We start from the raw sequence: 22049 nt of genomic DNA, 5'->3' as shown, positions 1-22049 counted from the left end.
AGCTGTACGTGAGTCAAATCGTGCACTACAACGGTTTCAGCAAGCTTCTCAATCGAGCAATGCTCATTTTCCACCATGTGTTGTTCAAACTATAAGCAATTTTCTACAGCTGAGCCAAAGCGTCAAAATTGAGGTTGTCAGATTTTTAAATCGCAGATACTGTCATGATAATTTATAACGTTTAGCGCGCGATGTGAATCACGTAGAGCATCGAGTTTTCATGAGCGGGTGGTTTGAATTTACGCATCAAGAATGATTAATTATCTTCGTAAGGAGTTGATATCAGTAATTTTCGTTGTGCGCATCGTGTTCTACGGTAAATTTTGGTTAAGAAAAATGTATCAGAATGCTGAAATTCATACCTTGTCTAGTGGTCCATTGCTATGGACTATCAAACTTGGGTTGCCCGGCCAAAAACAAACCCTGGGACCTCTTGATCATGGGGCCAGCGCTACAACCACTACATCGGAGGAGATCGACCTTTTTCTAGATTAAAATACACAGGAAAAATAGTATACACTGGAAAAAAAAACACATTGAATCTAGAGTCCAGACTCTTAAAAACATCGACAAGAAAAAGTACTCTTGATTCAATCAGAATCTAGCTTAAATCAAGAACCAAGCCTTTTAATTTAAGCGGATTTCGTTTTGATGCAAGCAAAAATCCGATTGAATCAAGAGTATTTTTTCTTGTCAATGTTTTCAAGGGTCTGGACTCTGGATCCAATGTGTTTTTTTTCAGTGTGGGAAATATATGTTTTATATTTATATATTTATTGAAATATATTTAAGTGCTATTTATTAGTACAGCACTTATATATCATAAAATATATTCTTCTATCTCTCCACCATCTCAGTAAGTAACACTTTATTTTGTAAAATCAACTCATTGGTTGCTCCACATGAATACAACGATAAATCAAGAGGTATTATTTTAATAAGTTGAATGAATTTAACTAACCCTATTTCTTCACTAATTTTGAGTTGATTTTGCTCATCTTTTCCAAGCTCCTTGCTCAAGATTCTCGAGAGAAGTAAAATCCATCTCTGGTATCTTTTTCCTCCAGGTCAATTGATTCTCAATACCACCGCTTTACATACTCCGCGAGAGAAAAGTTTGAATCCATTGAATATGGTTCAACTTATGAAGTTTTAGTTCTTAGCCTTTTAGTTTATGTTTAAAATTTCGAGATAGCCAACATGTTTCGTGTGAAACTATCATCCGGAAAAATGTGGCAGTGAAGTTATTTTATTCTCAACATGCCCAGTACCTAATCAATTAGACGCAGTGCCTTGGAGACTTTAACGCTAAGTTAGAAAAGTAAGACAGTGGTTGATCATTCTTTAGACGATGATTAGAAAGATAATGAGGTTGAAGATGAAAAAGAATGGAAAGGGGTGGTTATTGTGCTTCAAATAATCTTACAAAAAATTTCACAAATACATTCGATTCAAATTTATTTGATACAAATCTTATAAAAAGATGCAATCAATTTATTATCAATGGAACGAAGGTATAATATAACGCTAAACGCACCTATAGTATTCTTACATATTTGGTGACTGATCAACACTCATTATGCATAAGAGAAAAGATTGTGAGGAACCCAAAAAGAATTTATGGAAAAATCCCACAAACCAACAAATTCACAAAAATTATTGTTAATGAAAATGACTATTTTCAAAAGTTGACACAGATGCAAGATCAAGGAAAAACAACTTAACTCTGATGGATTTGAGGACATAGCAAACTGCAATGGGCTATAAAAATGTTAATGACATTTTCTACAAAAGTCAAATTTTTGAAATGATGTTTTCTTAAAAAAAGTAGGTACCCTTACTATATATACTACAATTACTATTACTACCACTTTTACTACTACTACTTTACAATCATTAAGTCCTATCAAGCAGAGAAGTAAGGTAAGCATTAAAGCAGAGAATAAGAGAGATGTTTTGGGATTAGAGTCTGCTAGACTTTATCTTTTTATTCCTGATTAATAGAAAAATTTGCAGTTTTAGTCAAAAATTTCATGTCCGACCTCTCTAATTGACTCGATCCACTGTGCGTCGCGATTCGTATCCTTATGACGGAGGTTGGCAGTAAGTTAGAAGCTCAACCAAATCCACTCGCGGAAATTCGACTAATGCATGTGTAACTCTTAGGTATCACAAGATTACGACAAACAGAAGAAATAACTATATCTAAGAGTTAAAGAACGAATCTCATTGGGTCTCAAAAGTAACTGTCTTGTTCTCGTTAATTTTGAAACTTCCGTCATCATTCATAAACACTATTTTTATATGAACTTTTGATTTCTTGTCGATCTCAATTTTGCTATTTAAAAAAACATAGTAGGTCGATTGATCTGTATCGTTAAAAATGAGTATCGTCTCCTCTGAGCTACTTATGTAATGAACTCTGTCCCCAAGTTGTAACATACGAATGCCGGCTGCAGCAGGGCGTATATGAATTTCAATTTCTGCCGATTTCATCTCGTGAACGAATCCCCAAGAAAGTGCACCTCCATTCTGCTCCACTATGTCAGAAACTTTCAATATTTTTTTCTTAATTTCTTCATTCATATTTTCCTCTGAGCTACTTTTATGATGAACTCGCTCCCCATCTTGTAACCTCCGAATCCTGTCTGCAGCAGGGCGTATATTTCTCTTAATGTTTGCTGATTTCAACTTGTGAACGAGCTCCCAAGAAAGTACCCCTCCATTCTGCTCTATAACGTCAGAGAGTGACCCTAGTTTTCCCTTCGTTTCATCATTTATATTTTCCTTCGAGCTGCTTTTACGACAAACTCTCTCCCCAACATGTAACATACGAGTGCTGTCTGCAGCAGGACGTATATTTCTTTCAATGTTTGCTGATTTCAAATTGTGAACGAGCTCCCCGGAAAGTACCCCTCCGTCCTGCTCTACAATGTCAGAATGTGTCAATAGTTTTCCCTTTGTTTCGTCATTTATATTTTCAACCTGAGCATTTAGTATTTTTTTGTCTTTGTCATTAGAGTTGCTGCGTTTTGATGCATTTTCAGTATTATCTAAATCATCATCTTCGTCGCTATCATCTGTATTATCATTTTCTGGTCTGTGTGCAAAACCACCAAAGTACCAATAATCCAGATAGTCAAAACATAAGGCAGTCAGAGTCCCATTTTTTTCTATATAAATCGTAGGAGTGTTGTATCCAAAACAATCGTCAAATTCGTAAATAAAATCGTAAAAGGACATTTCAGTTTTTATTTTTCCAGAACTCTCACGAACATCCCAGCATATATCCTCAAATGGAATCCAGTCGATTCGTAACTGCTTATGTTTTATGGGCCATTTTTCGATCGGCCAATCTTCACAGAATGTGTCAAAAATGACTCTAAGTTCTTCTTCCATTTCTGAAGTTGTGTATTTCATCACTGTTAAATCTAGTTTTAATGATTTTAATAAAGAATCTGTCAACGTCATTGTTTCACTGGTTTTTTTGTCAATTTTTTTACGCGTGTCATTTCCGTCGAAATCATTTTTCAATTTAATTAATCCTTTGTGCGAATCGGACATGTTCGAATTCTCTACGATATTATCGTATCCAAAATATCTCCTCTTACGAATCGAAAGTAAGTGCAATACATTCATTTTTTGCGTCAGCAAGAGGTACAATTCAAATAAACTATGAATGATTTCAATGCAGATAATACTATGAAAATATATTCAACGTCACGAAATACTACTAAATTAACTAACAAGAAGTAAAACGGCTAGATTCTCCTCATGCACTGAAAAAATGTCAACGCTCTTAAAGATGGAATCAAATCAAGAGGTAAGTTATTATTATTTTTATAAAGTAAAAATTACACATTTTATCTGACTGACATAATAAATAAAGCATCTATCTCTTACTTATCAAATCACTCTATGCTGTCTCTTCATCGAATAAGCTTGATTAGTGACTGAATCTCCCTCACCCTAATTTTCTAAGCATCTAGCTCATTATTAATTTGGAATATAAGAAATAATGTCGAATATAAAAATGCAGGAGCTATAAAATAGGTAAGACAAATATGATTAGGTACCGACAAAAAGCTCTTAGAAAAAGCTCAACGGACCTAACATTCTAATTGGGCTGAGTGAGATTAAGTTAACATGAAATTATTCCGATCTTTCTGGACTTTGTAAGAGTGGCTCATTTTTCAAGTCGAAGACATCTATCAAGGACCGACCAAAATCATATCATCAACCTGAAACAGGAGAACAAAACGGTCACGCAATTTTGGACTTCGTGGATATAATTTCGGTGAGCAATCGGGTGAATTCATCCTTAAAACTTTCGCAAAGATCTGATTGACAGTGGAAAGAAAGAAAGTTGTTTTCTTTTTTTTATAATTCTAATAAATTAATTAGGTGCAGTTATGTTACATTTTGGTTTCCACGTGGGAGAAAGTAAAAGTTGCGGTCCAACTACGGTTTAATGAAATAAATGAAAGGACATTTAAAAGTTCAGTCGTTTTTAATTCTTGGATATTATTTAAAGGGTCGTTCAAGCATTACGTAAGCCACATAGGGAAAGGAGGTTCGAGCTTACGCGGTCGCAAAGGGGAAGGGGGTTGGGCAGGCTTGTACGAAACACAAATGGGAGGGGGGGTGACAGGTTGTCTTTTGGGTGGCTTATAGGGGGACGCAATAAGGGGGTAAAAAAGTCGACCAAAATCAGTGGCGAATCCAAAGTGATTTGAAGTGGGGGGGAGGAGCATTAATTTTCTGATGTTGAGTCTGTGTTCCGGGGGTCTCCCCCGTACATTTTCGAAAAGATGCCCTCTCAGATTGAATTTTAAGCAGTTTTAGCATACAATTTGTGCATTATTTGAAAGTTGAAAAACGACGAATAATACATCTTTTAGAGAAATTTTATTTTCGTATATGGCCTATTTCTTTCTTCATTATTGAGTAACCATTGGTTTAGTGAGCTTGGTTAAATAGTTCTGAAGTTCTGTCTTGACACCATTTCAGTAAGTTTTTAGGAGCACTTTTTTTCTTTCCCTCTTTCTCCCTCTTTCCTCCTTTTATCCTCCTTTCCCCCTTTTTTTGATCCGATGGGGAGCATGGAGGGCATGCCACTGTGCCCAGGCCCGCCACAAGGGGGGGGGGGGATACTGAGTCCCTGGTACCGGGGCCCGAGCCCCGGCGGGGGCCCGTGTTACCACGTGAAAAACCACTACGAATTCACATGCAACCCTTGTTTCGTGAGAAAAAGTGAAAAATTCACCCTAAAAACTTCGCAAAAGGTGAATAGATTTTCAGAAACACGCTGGGGCACTGTAGAATTCTTCTTAAATTTTCAAAGAAGTATACTTTCTGGAAAATTTCGATCTATTCTCAAGATTTTCAGTACAGAGGGATATTTTTAGTAACTGCGTTTCATTTTCTTCCGTCGTCAGATGCTAAGAGTCTCCAGTCTGGGCATCCTCGACTTCAATGGCTCATGGCTCAACTCCCTTGCCATAGACAAACGAAGGGGGAGTCCAGGGGGCCTGGCCCTATTAGAACTGAAAATGGTATCATATGACACCCCCCCCCCCAAAAAAAAAATAAAAATGTTCCAGATGTTTTCAATTCAACAATTCGCAAGTATTTTGTGCTGAAAGTAGGGAAAAAAAACATAATTATTCCGCTGAAATTGATGGAAAAATTCTTTATGGAAGCTTCAAAATGCATCCGATTAGTCGTATAATATCTAGAATTTCTCGGGGGATGACCTTCGGACACCCCCCCCCCCTCCGTGCCTGGGGCCCGGACCTTAAAACTGGTACCCGGGGCCGAGATGGGATGTGGCGAGCCTGCATGAAGGCTATTTCCATTTAAATCTTCCGTTACATTCATACGGCGCAATGATACAACTATTTTAACTCTCCGGAATGCGTGAGGTATCACGCCGCATTTGAAGGCGTTTTCAAAACAGCCAAGTTCCGACACCCGGATTATCGTTTTGCATAGTTCATATTCTTTTGTTTCCATTTCTAACCACTTGTTTCATTCTAATACTCCTATAAAAACCACCCATTTGCTAAATACAATTCTAGCTGGAGCGCACTTCAGCTATGCATTCACCACTGTAAAAATGTCAGAGGAAATCGACACGCCCAGCGTGCATGGATGCTTTTTCCATTTAAATCTTCCGTCACATTCTTACGACGCAATGATACAACTATTTGAACTCTGCGGAATGCGGGAGGTATCACGCCGCATTTGAAGGCGTTTTCAAATCAGCCAAGTTCCGATACCCGGATTATCGTTTTGCGTAGTTCATATTCTTTTGTTATATTCCGTGCCACTCGTTTATTTTTAATCCTCGTAGAAAAACCACCATCTTGCTAAATACAATTCTAGCTGGAGCGCACTTCAGCTATGCATTCACCACTGTAAAAGTGTCAGAGGAAATCGACACGCCCAGCGTGTATGGAGGCTATTTCCATTTAAATCTTCCGTCACATTCTTAGGCGCAATGATACAACTATTTGAACTCTCCGGAATGCGTGAGGCTTCACGCCGCAAGCTCCGATACCCGGATTATCGTTTTGCAGAGTTCATATATTTGTGTTATATTCCGTGCCACTCGCTTATTTTTAATCCTCGTAGAAAAACCACCCATTTGCTAAATAATATTCTAGCTGGAGCGCACTTAGGCGCATTTAAGACTACAAAAATGTTAACGGAAATCGAAAAGGCCAGCGTGCATGAAGGCTATTTCAATTGTAATCTTCCGTCGCATTTCTAAGGCGCAATGATACAACTATTTGATCTCTCCGGAATGCGCGAGGTATTACGCCGCATTTAAAGGCGTTTTCAAATCAGCCAAGTTCCGACATCCGGATTATCGTTTTGCATATTTCATATTCTTTTGTTTCCATTTCTAACCACTTGTTTCATTATATATATATATATATAGAGTCGCTTTATAACGCACTCTGGCGTTCTACGACACCCAAACGCCACATATGCCTGTCTTCCCAGAGGTTATCGGGCAACTGACACCGCAACATCTCTTCGTCAACGCCCTGCCGCCAACCCTTTACGGGACGTCCCCGTCGCCTCTTCCCAGGTGGTACCCAATCCAAAACTTGTTTGGGCAACCTCTCCTCCGACATTCTTTGCACATGTCCATACCAGCATAACTGCCTGGACATGACGTCGTGCACGATATCTTTCTCAACCTTCATCACCTGGCGAATTCTCTCATTACGGACACGGTCCCGTCTCGAAATGCCGGCAGATCGCCGCCAAAAATCCATTTCAGTTGCCCTCAACATTTCTTGCGTTCTTTTCGTCAAAGGCCACACTTCACTACCATAGAGCAAGATACTTTTAACGATGGCATCATATATCCGGTGCTTGTTTGCCTTTGAGATGCTTTGATCCCAGAGCACCCCGTTCAGCATCGCGATGGCTCTCCTGCCCTGGATGATCCTGTCCTTAATTGCTCTATCCATCCTTCCATCCTGATCGAGCCAAACACCGAGATACTTATACTCGTCACACTCTTCGATGCGCCGTCCATCCTCAAGCTCTATGCTTTGCCGTTGATGCGCTGCTCCCATGACCAGCTTCTCTGTCTTGGACACACTAACGTCCATGCCCCATTTCCGATATTCTTCGACCAACTTCCGCGTCATGTAATCTGCATCTTCCTCATCTTGAGCTACAACGATCTGGTCATCGGCAAAGCATAGAGTATAAAGGGTCTGCCCATCAACGAGTGGAACGCCCATTCCCGCAACCTTATTTTTCATTATAATATATGTATGTTATATATATGTATATATATGTTTCATTATAATACTCCTATAAAAACCACCCATTTGCTAAATACAATTCTAGCTGGAGCGCACTTCAGCTATGCATTCACCACTGCATAAATGTCAAAGGAAATCGACACGCCCAGCGTGCATGGGGGCTATTTCCATTTAAATCTTCCGTCACATTCTTACGGCGCAATGATACAACTATTTGAACTCTCCGGAATGCGTGAGGTATCACGCCGCATTTGAAGGCGTTTTCAAATCAGCCAAGTTCCGATACCCGGATTATCGTTTTGCGTAGTTCATATTCTTTTGTTATATTCCGTACCGCTCGTTTATTTTTAATCCTCGTAGAAAAACCACCATTTTGCTAAATACAATTCTAGCTGGAGCGCACTTCAGCTATGCATTCACCACTGCAAAAATGTCACAGGAAATCGACAAGCCCAGCGTGCATGAAGGTAGGCCCGCCACAAGGGTGGGATAATAGGTCCTTGGTACCGGGGCCCGGGCCCCGGTACCAGGGCCGTACAGGCCCGTGTTACCCGTGAAAAACCACTACGAATTCACATGCAACCCTTGTTTCGTAAGAAAAAGTGAAAAATTTACCCTAAAAATTTCGCAAAAGGTGAACAGATTTTCAGAAACTCGCTGGGGCACTGTAGAATTCTTCTTAAATTTTCAATGAAGTATACTTCCAGGAAAATTGTTATCTATTTTCAAGATTTCCAGTACAGTGGGATATTTTTAGTAACTGCGATTCATTTGCTTCCGTCGTCAGATACTAAGAGTCTCCAGTCAGGGCATCCTCGACTTCAATGGCTCATGGCTCAACCTCCTTGCCATAGACAAACAAAGGGGGAAGCCAGGGGGGCCTGGCCCTCTTAGAACTGAAAATAGTATCATATGCCCCCCCCCCATAAAAAAAAAAAAATTAAAATAAAAATGTTCCCGATGTTTTGAATCCAATAATTCGCTAGTATTTTGTGCTGAAAGTAGGAAAAAAAAAACATAATTATTCCGCAGAAATTGATGGAAAAATTCTTTAAGGAAGCTTCAAAATGCGTCCGATTTGTCGTATAAATTCTAAAATTTCTCGGGGGATGCCCCTCGGACCCCCGCCCCCTCCGTGCTTGGGGCCCGGACTTTAAAACTAGTACCAGGGCCCGAGATGGGATGTGGCGGGCCTGACTGTGCCCCCCCCCCCCCCTGGATCCGCCACTGACCAAAATGGCTTACGTAGGAGATGAACGGTCTGTAAAGGCAAATGAGATAAAACTGTGAAGGAATCTCCAGTCACATTTATGTGGTATTCACGCCCTACACTGTCTAGCGTGTATACTCCGAGTTCGGGATCACAAACGGGGGGTACGCTCGTCATGCCGCATGCCCCTAGAAGAATCGATGACGTCATGCGGAGTATCGTGGCACGACCAACGAAACTGTTCCCTTAAGAGTACCTGTATACGGGAGAGTATTGCCATCTCAATCCTTTTACCACAGAAAAAGTATGCCGCTCTCTGATTGGTCGGCTATCATGGAGCCCCAATGTTGGACCAAGGTAAACAAACCCCAGCCCCTCCGCTCCTAGTTTGGCCCAATGTAAACAAACAAGATGGCGGAAAAGTTCTACATAGTCCTAGACGTGACTTTGGGCGTGATAGAATTTCGTTTACATCCAACTACTGAATTGAGTTTGGATCGACCTTTGATGAATAATTTTGCCGAAAATTAAGCTTTGAGTGTGATTGTCATTCATTTCTCAGCCGATATGCGTGTCCCTCTGGGTCCGGTTTGTTTACGTTGGGCCAACTTAGGAGCTCCATATGATAACGTAAAACTGATGAACCAATCAGAGAGTGGCACAAAGATGACAATACTCTCCCGTATACAGGTACTCTGCCCTGCTAAAGAAAAACGCCGTATGGACCTTCAGACGTTGCCAAGTTCCCTTCGATAAAAACCGAATTTACTAGGAGCATTGTAAATATTTTTTTCCAAAATTTTCAGACAATTTTGTACGCAATTTAATTTTAAATATCTGCAAATTTCAAAAATTCAAAGAAAAATGTGCATGAATGTCGTCAAAAATACATGTTGTATTATGGGAGATTTGGCAACTCTCGAATGCTCATACGGCGTTCTTCCTTAGCACGGCAGTACTCTAGTCCCCCCCCCCCCACTTCGGTCAGTGGGAAGCGTTATACTCTGACTGACGTCACCGATACCGGGGGAGGGGGGGCGTACCCCACATTTGTGGTCCCGAACACGGAGTACACGCGCTAGATAGCATTGTCGAGCATGGATACTAAATTTGAAGACCTTATAGATTTCTAAAGAGAAGACGAAGAAGAAAAAAAGAAGGAGAAGAAGAAGTCATAAGTTGCAGCTCCGTACCGATGGATAATCCATTTATCAAGCACTCAATTTACTGAAATCAGCATCAGTATCCGCACTGGAGTCAAACATTCGTACGGAGTGTTGATAGTACGGTGGGTACGATCAAAATCGAAGATTTTTGGATTGGAAATTGCCACTTGGGGAGGTCATACTAGATGTAAAAATAACAGTTTTTGTCCGTAGAACCACTTTCAAATCCGTGCAGGATCCAAGATGGCAGCCAAGCGCTTTTTTGAAGTGCTATATCTCTGTTGTTAATTGTCCGATTTTGATTTTCTTTTTTTTAAATGAGAGCTAAAAGGGCTTCGCATACATGGGCGCACTGAAAAAAATTCTCGGAATTTTTACCAAGGTCCGTTAGTATCTTTACCATTTCACTTTTTTTACAAATTATTGGTGATTTTACCAAAACAGACTGGTAAGCTTACCTAAAAACCGGTATTTTTACTGTTTTTTTCCAGGTAAGAATACCACTTTTATTGGTAATCAATTCCCGGTAACTTTGTGATTGTATCTCGGTAATTCTACCACAGTCGATAAAAAACATTGGCGTTTTTACCAAGGTCCAGTAAAATTACCGAGAAAGTTCAAAAATTTTACCGAGATTTCTCGGTAAAATTACCAACTCCATGAATGGTAATTTTACCAAGAAAAAACTGGGATCAGATAGAACCCTAAATTCTTGGTAATTTTACCCTTTTCTCAGTAAATACACCGAGATTTTTTTTTCAGTGAGGAACAAGGGAGAGGCCGAAGGCTCCCCCCCCCCCCAGAAATCTACACGGCCCCTGCCCCTCTTAAGGAATGTGACGGGGTTGAAAAGGTCAATGCAGTTTATATCTTTTATCTTTGAAATCATAGTTCGATCAATTTTTCGGTGAGAACATCTCAAAATCGCTTCTGAGACACTTCAAGCTGAATAAATCTCCCGAACCATCCTTTTGAGTTCGGCGAGTCCCAATGATTCACATTGGTGGGGTATTTTTTAGTACCCCTTGGAACCCCTTTGATGACGTGTCCATCTGCCCCCCCCCCCCCTTGTTCTTTGTTCCGCCGCTCATTGTATATCGATCGATCGAGGGATTTTACGGAGAAGTTGAAGGATGATGTAATAGTTGGCTCGATTAAACTATGATTTTAATCTCCAAAAATGGCGGAAAAATTTTAAATCACTTTCTCAGATCAAAGTTTTTTAAACGCAAACCCTAAATCCACTGGTATACTAAATAATCCTAAGATTGAGAAACGGAATATAAATATTACTAACTGAGGACATAGGTTACGGTCAAATATGAGGTAAAAACAAGAAAATTCTGAGGAGAATTTGCAACTAAAATGTGTGAACGACGTAGAAATATTTTTCAAATAAAGTGCTGGGTATATTTTTACAACATTTGATTCATGAATGATCATAAACGATCAGATGAAAAATCGGCGATTTGCAGTGCAAAGAATATCTGCACCCTATTTCGATTTTATTGAAATTATATATTATTGAAATAAGAGAGGCTCCTTCGATTCGTAGATACGCAACATGTACAACTCCTCGATTCATGAATTTTACCATGTATTCATAACAATCAAACGCAACCGGTGCTGTTTGCGGTGTTCCATGCATGAAACGTTGAATAGCGAACATGTTTTGTGTAGCCGCACTTTTCCCTTCATCTATTTCGATTTGAGGAATGTGAAACGGATACAAGTTATTTTATGAAAAGACTAGAGGGCTCTGCCCCCTGGCCGCTCCGCGGCCCAACCCCCTCGTATATTCTGTCAATTCGTTATGAAAATATCACTTAATTTTTTTTTAATTTACATTATTCTCGTAAATTGTATTAATATTAATACTGCTGAAGTTCTGTTAAGTGCTTATTCATTCAAAAGATCATCTTCAATTTAGCTAAAAACTTACTTCAATTAAGGTTGGAGTTTTAAAAAAAGGTGAATAATCAGTTTGAAACGGTTTATATGGGATAAAATAAAATGGATGGAAAGCAAATAGGATAGAATATAATATAATATAAACGAAATATAATAGGTTTGTCATTAATAAAACGGGATGTATTTATATTAACCTTGATAAAAGGCCACAGGTCGGTTTGATATTTAAATTAAAGAGTGGCGGTGATGCGTAACAATTTTTGGATTTGCTGCTGCAATTCCCGAGTAGTAGTGATCGCCATAAATTGCGATTTAATCGGAGAATATATCGCGATTTTATCGACGTCGCGATTTATTGCAATATTATCGGATAAAAAAATCGCGATTTTATCGACGGCGAATCATCGCAATATTATCGGGAGAAAAATCGCGATAAATTGCAATAAAATCGCGATTTTATCGAACGCGATTTTATAGAGATAAAATTGCAATAAATTGCAATTTTTCATCAACGCCTACTAACGCATGAATGACGCTTATGAAACATGTTTCTATGCCGCCGCCGCTGCCGTTTTTACCAAGGTCCGTTGGTAACTTTACCATCTCTTTTTTTTATCAATCATTGGTAATGTTAGAAAGGCAGACCGGTATTTTTACTGATTTTTCCAGGTAAGAATACCACTTTTATTCGTAATCAATTCCCGGTAACTTAATTTACCATTTTATCTCTGTAATTCTACCACAGGCGATAAAAAATATCGGCGTTTTTACCAAGGTCCATCGATATCTTTGCCATCTCACTATTCTTGGTAATTTTACAAAGACAGAATGATGAGATTACCAGTAGAACCTCATTTTACCAACCGTATTTCATAAAGTACAGTACGTATTTCATAAAGTACAGAGGAGGGAAAATAAAAAAAAAAAAAAAAAATCCAATGAAAACTCGGTGTCAGTCAACGCAATGTAAAAAGTTGTAAGGTTGCGAAGCGCCGATCCATCTACATAGAGGCAATTCGCACTTGGGAATCATGTTGCGGCCATAGCCTAATGGAAAAGTGTTGGCCTACCACCGTGGCGACTGAGGCGATAATCGCTCATATGTTGATGATCCTAGCGATTTTATCACCGGTAAAATCGACCGGTAAACGTGATGGACGCACGGAGAACGCCCAGAGTTAACGCCAGGGGATGAAACCCCTTGGGGACGTGATGGTACAATTTTTTATCTACCAATATTATTTTTATTATTTTTATTTTATCGGCGATAAAATCGCAATTTTTCCGTTGAAAAATGCTACTTGGGTTGGGTGATTTAATTTTACCGTGAATAATATTGGTAGATAAAAAATTGTACCATCAAGTCTCCAAGGGGTTTCATCCCCTGGCGTTAACTCTGGGCGTTCTCCGTGCGTCCATCACGTTTAGTGAAATTATAATTTTAAGTTATATACATAATAAAAAAAGGTTTGTTCATAGGGACAAAATTAATTGTTTTTAAGATAATAAGTACATTTTGCATTCCTCAATTTAAACAGTAGAAAATATACAAAGTTAATGCAGAACTTCTTGATAAACAATGTTCATTGCTGTGTTTTTATTTTTGTCGTCATCAAAATTAATGATTTTTATTTTTAAACCCTCTTTAGTCCTACATCTAGACAATGCTACATACAGTTGCCCGTGAGCGAACATTGGTCTTTCTTTATCTATAAAAATTCCCACTCTGTCAAACGATTGCCCTTGGCTTTTACTAATAGTCATAGCAAAAGCTAATCTAACGGGGAATTGTTTCCTATTCAAAACAAAAGGTAGGTTCGTTTGTTCTTTTGTGTTAAGTGTAATTTTTGGTAGTGAAACTATTTTTCCTTTTTTTTCTCCGGTTAAAATTGAGCAATGCAAAATGTATTTATTTATTTTTAAGACAATTAATCTTGTCCCATTGCACAATCCATCCTCGATACAAATGTTGCGTAGTAACATAACCACAGCTCCTTCTTTTAACTTCAAATTTTGACTTGGCATTCCTGAAGGGTTCAGTGAAGCTAAGTATTCTGGTTGATATCTCAGAGTTAACTCGTCTTGGTCTGTCAGGTCTCCGTCCACTGCAGTTGCCCAACTGAATCCTTCACTCACAATTGTTTCTCCTTCCATTTTTGAGAGTACTTCTTCATTCAATCTGTCAACTTCACAATTTCTGGATGCAAGAAGTATTGATGTTTTTAATGTTTCTTCGTTATATTCTTTAAAAATGCTATCAACAATGTTTTCATTACATATCATTTCTGATGGGAATTCAACTATTTCTTTCTTTCCATTTCCGATTTGTAGCAGCCATTCACTGAATTCTTCGTTGTTTGCTCTCATATTTTTTTTCAAGTGGAAGATTTTGAAATGTTTCCATAAAGGAGAGCTTATTAAAGCTGATTTGACTATTTGATTTCTGCTTCCTTTCTTTACTACTGGCAATAATTGTCTGAAATCTCCGCCTAGGCAAACTGCTTTTCCTCCGAATGGATCATTGTTTCTCATTAAATCTTGCAAGGTTACGTTCACTATTTGAAAAGCTGTTGACAATATCATTGAAGCCTCATCCCATATTATAAAATCAACTTCTGTTAATATTTGTTTTAATGCTGTTGTAAGTTTTGCCGGTTTAATGTCGTTTTCGGATGTCATCTGAAGTGGCAATTTAAAAACCCTGTGAGCTGTTTTTCCACCAGGAAGTAAAATTGCAGCTATTCCAGTCCATGCTATACATAATACTTTTTTATTATTATGTTTTAAGTGGTGATAGAGTGCTCTGTACAAGAATGTTTTTCCTGTTCCCCCTGGCCCGTCGATGAAGAACCTGTTTGTATTGTCGGTTTTCATTATACTTTTTGAAATTTCTGTAAAAATTTCTCTTTGCTCTTCATTCAAATTATCTATCATTCCATGAGCTATTCTGCCATGATCTGTGTTATCTATTCCGTCATCGAAATAATTTTGTGAAATTTTGTCAATATTTATTCCGAAATCCTTTAAGCTTTTCTCTTCACCGTTTAACTTTTGTTCTATTTCTGAAATTGCATTACTTTCATTACTATCTTCGTATAGATAATTCTTGAATTTTTCCCAAAGTCTTTTTCCATTGATGTTTTCTGAAGTTAAAAGAAGGTAAACAAAGAATGATCTCAATCCTGACGGCATCATGACAGAGACAGCTTCGTTCATTATTTCGTCAACATCTTCTTTATTCATACCATATCCTTTCGCATATGCTGCTTCTCTGAATGTTTCCAATTCTATATTATTGACTGTTTTTAAATGTGAAAAATTTAAAGCGCCTTTAACTTTTCTCAGAAGTATTTTCAAGTAAAACCGTTCACAATCTTTCGGAGATATTGAATACAATCTAACCACAAGTTTTGTCTGTCTTATTCTTTTCTTCCATTTTTTTTCTTCCGCTTTCCATACATAATATAAAAAATTTCAAAAATTAAATTCATATAATTTCGAACAGTAGAGAAATAGGAAGATTCGTAATTTTTTGTATAAATGGGGAAATTTGGGGGAATTTGGAATCGATAAATGCGGTTATCGAAACGTGCGATTATCGATACATGCGATTTGTTGTGTTTCATGGTGTTTCATGGTGTGTTTGATGTGTTTGATTGTGTTTCATGATGTGTTTGTTGTGTTTGATGTGTTTGATTGTGTTTCATGATGTGTTTGTTGTGTTTGATGTGTTTGATTGTGTTTCATGATGTATTTGTTGTGTTTAATGTGTTTGATTGTGTTTCATGATGTGTTTGTTGTGTTTGATGTGTTTTAGGTGTATCATGATGTTTATATTGCGTTTTACGTGTTTCATGATGTGTTTGATGTGTTTGCTATGTTTCATGATGCATTTGATGTGTTTTATCCCGGTTCCTTAACATAGTTACATCCACTATTATAAATGACTATACTGTATAGGTAAAATTACTGCATATTATCCCGGTCACTCTGAAGAAATCCGGTTTTATCCCAGTCATTACTGCTTTAGAAAAAAACGATGTATCGAAGATCGATACACAAAGATCGATATCCTTCCTGTTTTCCCGGTTTCTTAATATAGGTACATCCCGTTTTATCCATGACTATCCTGTATAGGTAAAATTCCTCCACTTTATCCCGGTCACTATGAAGAAATCCCGTTTTATACCAGTCATTACTGCTTTAGAAAAAACGATGTATCGAAGATCGATACACAAAGATCGATATCCTTCCTGTTATCCCGGTTTATTAATATAGGTACATCCCGTTCTATCGATGACTATCCTGTATAGGTAAAATTCCTCCCTTTTATCCCGGTTATTATGAAGAAATCCCGTTTTATCCCAGTCATTACTGCTTTAGAAACAAACGATGTATCGAAGATCGATACACAAAGATCGATATCCTTCCTGTTATCCCGGTTTATTAATATAGGTACATCCCGTTCATCCATGACTATCCTGTATAGGTAAAATTCCTCCCTTTTATCCCGGTTATTATGAAGAAATCCCGTTTTATCCCAGTCAATACTGCTTTAGAACAAACGATGTATCGAAGATCGATACACAAAGATCGATATCCTTCCTGTTATCCCGGTTTATTAATATAGGTACATCCCGTTCATCCATGACTATCCTGTATAGGTAAAATTCCTCCCTTTTATCCCGGTTATTATGAAGAAATCCCGTTTTATCCCAGTCAATACAGCTTTAGAACAAACGATGTATCGAAGATCGATACACAAAGATCGATATCCTTCCTGTTTTCCCGGTTTCTTAATATAGGTACATCCCGTTCATCCATGACTATCCTGTATAGGTAAAATTCCTCCCTTTTATCCCGGTTATTATGAAGAAATCCCGTTTTATCCCAGTCAATACTGCTTTAGAACAAACGATGTATCGAAGATCGATACACAAAGATCGATATCCTTCCTGTTATCCCGGTTTATTAATATAGGTACATCCCGTTCATCCATGACTATCCTGTATAGGTAAAATTCCTCCCTTTTATCCCGGTTATTATGAAGAAATCCCGTTTTATCCCAGTCAATACAGCTTTAGAACAAACGATGTATCGAATATCGATACACAAAGATCGATATCCTTCCTGTTATCCCGGTTTATTAATATAGGTACATCCCGTTCATCCATGACTATCCTGTATAGGTAAAATTCCTCCCTTTTATCCCGGTTATTATGAAGAAATCCCGTTTTATCCCAGTCAATACTGCTTTAGAACAAACGATGTATCGAAGATCGATACACAAAGATCGATATCCTTCCTGTTATCCCGGTTTATTAATATAGGTACATCCCGTTCATCCATGACTATCCTGTATAGGTAAAATTCCTCCCTTTTATCACGGTTATTATGAAGAAATCCCGTTTTATCCCAGTCAATACAGCTTTAGAACAAACGATGTATCGAAGATCGATACACAAAGATCGATATCCTTCCTGTTATCCCGGTTTATTAATATAGGTACATCCCGTTCATCCATGACTATCCTGTATAGGTAAAATTCCTCCCTTTTATCCCGGTTATTATGAAGAAATCCCGTTTTATCCCAGTCAATACAGCTTTAGAACAAACGATGTATCGAAGATCGATACACAAAGATCGATATCCTTCCTGTTATCCCGGTTTATTAATATAGGTACATCCCGTTCATCCATGACTATCCTGTATAGGTAAAATTCCTCCCTTTTATCCCGGTTATTATGAAGAAATCCCGTTTTATCCCAGTCAATACTGCTTTAGAACAAACGATGTATCGAAGATCGATACACAAAGATCGATATCCTTCCTGTTATCCCGGTTTATTAATATAGGTACATCCCGTTCATCCATGACTATCCTGTATAGGTAAAATTCCTCCCTTTTATCCCGGTTATTATGAAGAAATCCCGTTTTATCCCAGTCAATACTGCTTTAGAACAAACGATGTATCGAAGATCGATACACAAAGATCGATATCCTTCCTGTTATCCCGGTTTATTAATATAGGTACATCCCGTTCATCCATGACTATCCTGTATAGGTAAAATTCCTCCCTTTTATCCCGGTTATTATGAAGAAATCCCGTTTTATCCCAGTCAATACTGCTTTAGAACAAACGATGTATCGAAGATCGATACACAAAGATCGATATCCTTCCTGTTATCCCGGTTTATTAATATAGGTACATCCCGTTCATCCATGACTATCCTGTATAGGTAAAATTCCTCCCTTTTATCCCGGTTATTATGAAGAAATCCCGTTTTATCCCAGTCAATACTGCTTTAGAACAAACGATGTATCGAAGATCGATACACAAAGATCGATATCCTTCCTGTTATCCCGGTTTATTAATATAGGTACATCCCGTTCATCCATGACTATCCTGTATAGGTAAAATTCCTCCCTTTTATCCCGGTTATTATGAAGAAATCCCGTTTTATCCCAGTCAATACTGCTTTAGAACAAACGATGTATCGAATATCGATACACAAAGATCGATATCCTTCCTGTTATCCCGGTTTATTAATATAGGTACATCCCGTTCATCCATGACTATCCTGTATAGGTAAAATTCCTCCCTTTTATCCCGGTTATTATGAAGAAATCCCGTTTTATCCCAGTCAATACTGCTTTAGAACAAACGATGTATCGAATATCGATACACAAAGATCGATATCCTTCCTGTTATCCCGGTTTATTAATATAGGTACATCCCGTTCATCCATGACTATCCTGTATAGGTAAAATTCCTCCCTTTTATCCCGGTTATTATGAAGAAATCCCGTTTTATCCCAGTCAATACTGCTTTAGAACAAACGATGTATCGAAGATCGATACACAAAGATCGATATCCTTCCTGTTATCCCGGTTTATTAATATAGGTACATCCCGTTCATCCATGACTATCCTGTATAGGTAAAATTCCTCCCTTTTATCCCGGTTATTATGAAGAAATCCCGTTTTATCCCAGTCAATACAGCTTTAGAACAAACGATGTATCGAATATCGATACACAAAGATCGATATCCTTCCTGTTATCCCGGTTTATTAATATAGGTACATCCCGTTCATCCATGACTATCCTGTATAGGTAAAATTCCTCCCTTTTATCCCGGTTATTATGAAGAAATCCCGTTTTATCCCAGTCAATACTGCTTTAGAACAAACGATGTATCGAAGATCGATACACAAAGATCGATATCCTTCCTGTTATCCCGGTTTATTAATATAGGTACATCCCGTTCATCCATGACTATCCTGTATAGGTAAAATTCCTCCCTTTTATCCCGGTTATTATGAAGAAATCCCGTTTTATCCCAGTCAATACTGCTTTAGAACAAACGATGTATCGAAGATCGATACACAAAGATCGATATCCTTCCTGTTATCCCGGTTTATTAATATAGGTACATCCCGTTCATCCATGACTATCCTGTATAGGTAAAATTCCTCCCTTTTATCACGGTTATTATGAAGAAATCCCGTTTTATCCCAGTCAATACAGCTTTAGAACAAACGATGTATCGAATATCGATACACAAAGATCGATATCCTTCCTGTTATCCCGGTTTATTAATATAGGTACATCCCGTTCATCCATGACTATCCTGTATAGGTAAAATTCCTCCCTTTTATCCCGGTTATTATGAAGAAATCCCGTTTTATCCCAGTCAATACTGCTTTAGAACAAACGATGTATCGAAGATCGATACACAAAGATCGATATCCTTCCTGTTATCCCGGTTTATTAATATAGGTACATCCCGTTCATCCATGACTATCCTGTATAGGTAAAATTCCTCCCTTTTATCCCGGTTATTATGAAGAAATCCCGTTTTATCCCAGTCAATACTGCTTTAGAACAAACGATGTATCGAATATCGATACACAAAGATCGATATCCTTCCTGTTATCCCGGTTTATTAATATAGGTACATCCCGTTCATCCATGACTATCCTGTATAGGTAAAATTCCTCCCTTTTATCCCGGTTATTATGAAGAAATCCCGTTTTATCCCAGTCAATACTGCTTTAGAACAAACGATGTATCGAAGATCGATACACAAAGATCGATATCCTTCCTGTTATCCCGGTTTATTAATATAGGTACATCCCGTTCATCCATGACTATCCTGTATAGGTAAAATTCCTCCCTTTTATCCCGGTTATTATGAAGAAATCCCGTTTTATCCCAGTCAATACAGCTTTAGAACAAACGATGTATCGAAGATCGATACACAAAGATCGATATCCTTCCTGTTATCCCGGTTTATTAATATAGGTACATCCCGTTCATCCATGACTATCCTGTATAGGTAAAATTCCTCCCTTTTATCCCGGTTATTATGAAGAAATCCCGTTTTATCCCAGTCAATACTGCTTTAGAACAAACGATGTATCGAAGATCGATACACAAAGATCGATATCCTTCCTGTTATCCCGGTTTATTAATATAGGTACATCCCGTTCATCCATGACTCTCCCGTATAGGATGTAAAATTCCTCCCTTTTATCCCGGTTATTATGAAGAAATCCCGTTTTATCCCAGTCAATACTGCTTTAGAACAAACGATGTATCGAATATCGATACACAATGATCGATATCCTTCCTGTTATCCCGGTTTATTAATATAGGTACATCCCGTTTTTCTAGGACTATCCTGTATAGGTAATAATCCTCCCTTTTATCCTGGTTATTAGAAGAAATACATCCCATTTTTATACCTGTCTACCTATCAATAATTCCTTTACGGAAGAATACATTTAAATTTCCCGGGGATTTTCAATGACGTTTTCTGATTGGTTAATGAAAGACCAATGAGAATGCGAAATGACACGGACGTACACACAAAAAAGGCCTTATTTTTTTTTACTATAGTAAGATAAGATAAGAAAGTGAGAATATTGAAATCACCATCCAACTAAAGGAGTTTAAACACTTACCTCTGCAATTTCAATTGTCCCGTAGGATCATTGGTTTTTTTAATACATTGCACTGCACGTTTGAACAGACTGTAAGAACTGCAACACGCACAAGGTAAATACGCAGACTGTATCGATAAGTCACAGACCGAAATGCATGATGCAACTGCAAGTAGAAAGGCGTGATCGCCACGAGAGCCGAAGTGCGGAGGGTCGAAGGGACCCGCAAACTGCTATAAAAAAGCTCAACATTGTTGCGAAACTGTGCGTAAATCACAACGCCATTAAGTATTCCGGCGTTCACATTTCTGCCGTGATAGCGAAGAGAGCCATAAGTGCAAAAATGAAGTTTTGAGAAAACGGGCTCAGAAGCTTCTGACAAGAACATTTTATTGAAAGAAGCCTCCGTTCTTTGTCAAATTGCCACTAATCGTCCGGAAGACTCCTAGAAATCGTATGGATGATTAAAAATCGACTGATTTTATTTCCATTACATAAAAAGGGTATTTTTCATTCTCATGCTAGGTTATTGTTAGGCAAGACAGCCGTAAGTGCTATCTTCTGCATGCTTTCGTGGTTGCGTTTTGGACGCACAACAAACACATTTTCAGGTTAGAAATTGGCAGAGGAGGGCGGCACTTTACTGGAAAGCACTGTTCTCATTGGCTCTCATGCATCTACGGCTGTCTTGAAAAAAAACTGTGTCATTTTTTGTACACTTACGGCTTTTACATACGTCTCGTTTTCATTAAATTAGGATAAATTTTGCTGTTTTAGCTGTCTCAGTGATTTCATCTAAAAGAGTTTAGACGAATTTTGAAGAAAACTCGATTTCGAAAATTTTGCACTTACGGCTCTCTTCGCTATCACGGCAGGCTTGCAGAGATAAGGGATCAAGGAGTACGCATACGCGGCATATCTCAATAATTGTGAACGTTGCTCGTGTCCGTTATTTTGAAATTTTACATTTTGGTGCTTCGAGCGCTTTAATCTACAGAGAGAAATTTTTGAGAAAAATTACGCTTG

General features: G+C 38.1%; 1 protein-coding gene across 1 annotated transcript; it reads right to left on the bottom strand.

The window, feature by feature from the left end:
• Positions 1 to 1441: 1441 nt before the first annotated feature.
• LOC109034720 (uncharacterized) lies at positions 1442 to 21202 on the bottom strand. Its single transcript, XM_019048005.2, has 2 exons — positions 21045 to 21202; positions 1442 to 4241 (listed from the first exon to the last, which is right to left on the bottom strand). Exon 2 carries the CDS (start codon positions 3637 to 3639, stop codon positions 2227 to 2229), a length of 1413 nt encoding a protein of 470 aa, XP_018903550.2. The 5' UTR covers positions 3640 to 4241; positions 21045 to 21202; the 3' UTR covers positions 1442 to 2226.
• Positions 21203 to 22049: the final 847 nt, after the last annotated feature.

Source organism: Bemisia tabaci, chromosome 9 (assembly GCF_918797505.1).
Source record: "Bemisia tabaci chromosome 9, PGI_BMITA_v3".
Lineage (NCBI taxonomy): Eukaryota > Metazoa > Arthropoda > Insecta > Hemiptera > Aleyrodidae > Bemisia > Bemisia tabaci.
Note: the sequence above shows the minus strand (reverse complement) of the source record. Positions and strands in the feature narration are given on the sequence as shown.

What these genes read in the sequence shown, in the direction of transcription:
- LOC109034720 (XM_019048005.2), bottom strand. Translation starts at nt 3,639, where the DNA reads ATGAATGTATTGCACTTACTTTCGATTCGTAAGAGGAGATATTTTGGA.